The sequence below is a fragment of the Rhipicephalus microplus genome, chromosome 6 (genome assembly GCF_043290135.1).
Source record: "Rhipicephalus microplus isolate Deutch F79 chromosome 6, USDA_Rmic, whole genome shotgun sequence".
Taxonomy (NCBI): Eukaryota; Metazoa; Arthropoda; class Arachnida; order Ixodida; family Ixodidae; genus Rhipicephalus; species Rhipicephalus microplus.
This window is the reverse complement of record NC_134705.1, coordinates 90,534,957-90,540,237: the sequence shown is the minus strand read 5'-3', so window position 1 is coordinate 90,540,237 and position 5,281 is coordinate 90,534,957. Positions and strand designations below refer to the sequence as shown.

Sequence of the window (5,281 nt, the reverse complement as noted above, 5' to 3'; positions counted from 1 at the left end):
TATTCTACCACAGAGATGAGTTGTCTTTTGTCAGAACAACACTCAGTGGCCTACTTTCATATTAGCACTGGTTACTCTGTCACGTCCAAAGCTTGTTTAATAAATATGTGAGCCACTGGGTCCCAATTATTGCATGAAAAAAAAAGGGGGGGGGGGGCATCCAAAGGCCAAGTAGGCTTTCAAATAAACACTTCAATAAGAACCATGAAGATCAGCCACACACTCTCAAATAAAAACTGATTTTTAATATAAACTGACATTACAGTCAATGACATTTTATATAAAAATATTGCTGTGAAATATGTACATGTACAAACTCAGTGCTACAGTGAGTCGCAACATAACGTCAATCAATGAAATTGACTACACCGATGAGATGGTGATCGTGTAAAAACAATGAAAACAAGGAAACGGAGGAAACTAAAGGAGTTAGATGATCGACAGAATGGAAAAAACCACAATGTCATATTTCTCACAACTACAATGTAATATTTATAAGTAAATCTATGTATTTATATTTATATATTCCTTCTTATGTATATATAAGTACAACACTTTAATTTTACATGGCAAAAGTGTAGAAAAAGAGTGCATTGTTATTGTCTCTCAAAGCGTGCTGCTCTGAAAAAATGCTGAAGAAAGCTGGCATGACCATTGTCAAGGAGGGGCGCGGAGAAAAGTCTACAACATAGCAGCTGTTGGTGCCCACAACACTCGTACTAGTGACAACTGAAATTCAATGGTCTATATTACAGGAGAACACACACACGTTGGCTGGCACTCTGATGGCAGGATAAAAAAATGTGCAAAATGTGTCCAGAGAGGAGATGGCGGAAACACTTTCGGTGGGCAAGTCAAGACTGGCCAGACACATCCAAGAGAAGCGCTAGCCGAAGATCCTTTGAAGGTTGGGAGGAGGTCCAACTTTTTTTTTTTAGTTCCTCAGCCTATGGCACACACATTTCATTTCTTGTTGGAGTTTGAAGCAGCATTTGCCCTTAGAATCACCAAAGCATCCTTGACAGCATGGTAGATCACATTTTTAATCTGCAAAGAAAATTTTTCCATGTTCAGCAATGAAGTTTTTATGTGGCTATTGTAATAAGGCACTGAGTCGCTGAATGACACTTCGGCCTCGATTTGTACACATTAGTTAAAAGCAGGAAGAGCTTCGGGCTACTAAAAAAATTCATCGCGCATTTCGCAGGCCAAAAAACATGCGAAATTTTCGCTGTTATGACTCCCATGACTTTTCCTTTACTGTGTAATAACCCTCCCCCAAAATTTAAGTCTCAACTTTCTTGAAAAAAAAAAAAGGTGGGTCCATTACACGTGTAAATACGGTATTGTGTTCTGGCGGCGGCTGGCCAGGAACAACGAGGCACAGCACAACAGGTCTTTACTCGTCAAAGCCTAAGCCACGATCATGATGATGATGACGATGGTGTGTCAGCGGCCGCTCAGTGCTAGCTGCTAGCATGTCATCGTTCATCCCTTTCTACTTCCATGGTCAATGCGCCCACAGCCCCCGCTCCCAAAATATGTATTCATGCATGATGGTCACCCCAGGTGACCACCGATTTTGTTGACACGGCGCTCTCTATTTACCGTGTACAGCTTTTCATTTATTAGTTCGGGAATGTTAGCTACTCATATTCTACACTATACATGATAGGTACAGCACATACTTTTATATCATCAAAAATATATCGAGCCCACCATCTAGTGTGCATTGTGGACAATAGCAGCTGGAAGAAAGCAAATGTGACATGTCACATTGAAGCCCAAACTAAGTAGCGTCAGCTTTATCAGACTGTCGAAAGCTTTAAAAAATGCGCGATTGAAAATCTAGCGTGCTGGCCTCACGTGTTTGAACAGGAAAAAAACGAAAAAAGGTGGTTACCTTGAGTGGCTACCTTGCTAGAAAGAGTTAAATTACAGTTTCCCTTTACAAGAGACGCTGATATAAGAGAAACCAGTGTGCCTGTATTAAAATATAAGACCAAAAGAAGAGGCATGGGAGTTACCCTGCTCATAAGAGATATCTCAAATAAAAGCAAGAATCGCTGCTTGTAGCGCACCAGTTAAAGAGTTCAACTGCACATTGTGATAGCCCGATAGTTTCGCACAAAGCCTGGATGGGATTAGGCAGGCCAGATCCGGGAGACTTCGGAAGTATGTGAATGACATTGTCGTCAACATGACAAAAGATGCCAAATTCCCACCCTATTCAAATTTGCTACCCCCCTCAGAAGATGGGGGGGGGGGTGAGGGCATATTTCTTACTACAATTACTAGTGTAGCAGTGTGAACTACCTTAAGGAAGCCCAACAGTAGGGAGAGGAATAACAGCCCCTGTTGGGTACCAACAGGGGTAATGTGTGCTCGTCTCGATTTTTTTTTTGCTTCATTTATGCCGCATGACAGACTCGCATCTTATTCATGGCAAAATTGCGAGGTGCTGCTAACTTCGATGAGCACTTAGGTGCACTTTAAAACCAAACTAAAAAATATCCTGACTGAAACTTGCACCCAACACTAATAATTTGTCACAAGTTCCCACACCTACAAACGATCGATTAAGAAAAACATATTGAGGCTTAAATTTTGGTGCCACTGAGCATTTGTTAGAATTACATACTTTAATTTGAAATAAAATTGGCATACCTGCTTACCTGGAGCTTGTCCTCATGGTTCGTGTGGGTGTCAGACAACTGACGGAATTCGTTGGTCAAGCAGAAGCAGTGAGCAATGTTTTCTGGGGATACAAAGTCTTCAGCCACTTTTATACAGCTGTGCAAGTTTCGCACCTGTGAAAAATAAAGGTGCAATATTATTCACAAAGTCTTCAACCACTTACAAGCAGACATTGCATTTACCACCAGACTTGTGTGCAACAGCTTATGCCTGTTACTAGGATAAGCGCAAGCCCTATATCAGCAATTATTTTGGAATTTACGACCAATGAAAACATGCTAGGAACTGACCGCCAATGTTATGAGGAAATAAGAATGTGCCTTTTTACGAATGGACCATAGCAGAATGTTAAATAAAAACAATATAGCTATTTCGACCTGTAAACCGTGCCTTTTGATAAGTGTGCATTTTCACAGAAATTTTCTCACTTAACATAACCTAATAAGAAACACTGATGCAGCTGACTATTGAGCCTAATAAACACCAGTGTGCTTACGTTAAAATAGAAGTTCATTGGCAAATGCATGCGTAGTACCCTGCTTTTACGAGAAACCTCATATGAAAGGCAAGAGTTGCTTCCCGGTGCATGTGTCTTTAAAAGAGGTCTGACTATGACAGGAATAGCTCATACAGCAGGTTTTACTTTTTCTTCATTATTATGAAACTTTCAGCTAATAGTATAGGCACAGTGAGCTAGATGTTATGCAGTTAAACATAATGCCAGTAGAGACGCACCAAGGACAATTGCTCGTTTCTCAAATGTGGTGTTTTATAATGTGGTTTCAATGCAGCTATTAATTATTTGAATGCGAACAACCTAACTGCTCCAAGATGTGAAAGCCCTCCCGATTAGACGTCTGTGTTCTTGCGTTTCTCTAAGTCAGAAAACAAATGATAAATTTCCGTGTTACTCAATCTCAGCAAGGCATGCAAAGTTTTCACATTAATTTCAGGTAGGGAAATTTCGTGTTGTAAATTATCTCTACAGCTGCTGAGTGGTTAATCAAATGCTGCAAATTTGGATGAGTTCATGTGGATCATTTGGACACCTATGCGACACCACCAATCAACGCAATCAGTGGTGCAATAGCCACAATAGAACAAGAAGCAACTATTGGACACAGCAAATTGTTACTTCTGGAGTAAAAAATCCAAATTTGGTGCAGTATGAAAAGGAACCCTTTCAGCTAGAAAAGAAATTTATGTACAAAACATACAACCCATCTAAATCGCCAAGATTAAACAAGAGCATAGCTATTTCATTGAAAGTACCGTATAAACCGGAATATAAGCCGAGATATTTTCAATAAAACGAGCTAAAGTTGCCCCTCATCTTATATAGAGGTGTCTAGCCGACAGCGCATCACTGTCTGGCAATATGTGGCTTGCATGTGCATGAGAAGCTGGACACGGCCATATTCGCATTCAAATCCAAGAGCAAGTATTTTTTTTCTCTTTCCTGTTTTTTTTTTGTGTTCGTGATTTGCCTCCGATCTGTTCTAAATTCTCGCTCCGCTTGACATTGTGTTTCATCTTTAGTGGTCTTTTTTTTCGTTCACTGAATATGAGTAGCAGTACGAGAAGGCAGTACTCAGCTACGTTTAAACTGGACCTTGTTGAGTTCGCAAAAGCAAAATGGAATATGGCTCCTCAGCGCCGCTCTGGTGTATAAAAAAAAAAAAGCGTGCGCTATTGGATGGTGCAGAAAGGGAAGCTGCAGATGTGCAATCCTCGGAAAATGTCATTTCGTGGGCAAAGTGCGGTTCATCCGCAGCTGGAGGATACGCTAGGGTACTTTGTGTGTTAAGTTCATGCATGCTCGCTGCCAGTGACCGTGGATACCATTCGCAAGAAAGCTGTGGAACTCGCTCAAGAAGCTGGGCTCACAAGAGAAGAGTTTCGTGCACCAAACTCTTGGGTGCGTCGATTCACGAGACGAAAACGATTTTCCTTCCGGTGGCGCACACCTATCTGTCAGTAGTTTCCAGACGAGTTCGAGGACAAGCTTATAAACTTTCAGGACTTCGAGAACCGGCTTCGGGAGCAGAACAACTACATGAACAACAGCTAAAGAATTTACACCTTCACTAGTGTTATTTCGGAAGATACGCCAGAAGAAATGACACAAGCGGACACAGTGGCGGCGCTGGATTCAGCCGGCAGTGAAAAAGCAAGACAGGTTGGGGCATGCCGACTCGTTGCTGCTGCACTTTCTCCTATTTCCGGTGTCATCAGCAATCGTAATCCAAACCAGCCTCTCGATGAACGCGTCCTTGTCAAGGCCATGAGCTGAGGTGCTGCGCGGGTAGTTCACGATAGCAATCCACCAGCGATGCCTTTGCCGCCATGTCGAATCGGCAGCTTGTTGTTTACACCACGTGGTTTGAGATATAGAGCAGCGGGCGAAGCCAAAGCCACAAAGCAAAAAGGCAATAGGCTATCGCATGGCGGGAAAACTGGTCTCGAACCGATTTTTTCACTTCGGCCTAGCGGTGTGTTTTTGCGGCCACCAAAGCAAGGAAAATTCCGGCAAGTTTTGCCACATTCACTCCCACTGAGAAAACACTGAAGTTCACATTAACAT

General features: G+C 42.0%; 1 protein-coding gene across 3 annotated transcripts; it reads right to left on the bottom strand.

Moving 5' to 3' along the window:
• Nucleotides 1-223: 223 nt before the first annotated feature.
• Nucleotides 224-5,037, bottom strand: LOC142765367 (lysine-specific demethylase 3A-like). Of its 3 annotated transcripts, none has more exons than XR_012884210.1 (3): nucleotides 4,585-4,771; nucleotides 2,676-2,810; nucleotides 224-1,047 (listed from the first exon to the last, which is right to left on the bottom strand). XR_012884210.1 is itself a non-coding variant. In XM_075866178.1 (3 exons), exons 1-3 carry the CDS (start codon nucleotides 4,981-4,983, stop codon nucleotides 964-966), a joined length of 423 nt encoding a protein of 140 aa, XP_075722293.1. In that variant the 5' UTR covers nucleotides 4,984-5,037; the 3' UTR covers nucleotides 224-963. The 3 variants fall into 3 exon arrangements, 1 of the variants encoding a protein (XP_075722293.1); XM_075866178.1 differs by lacking the exon at nucleotides 4,585-4,771 and adding an exon at nucleotides 4,780-5,037; XR_012884211.1 differs by having other exon boundaries at nucleotides 2,668-4,771.
• Nucleotides 5,038-5,281: the final 244 nt, after the last annotated feature.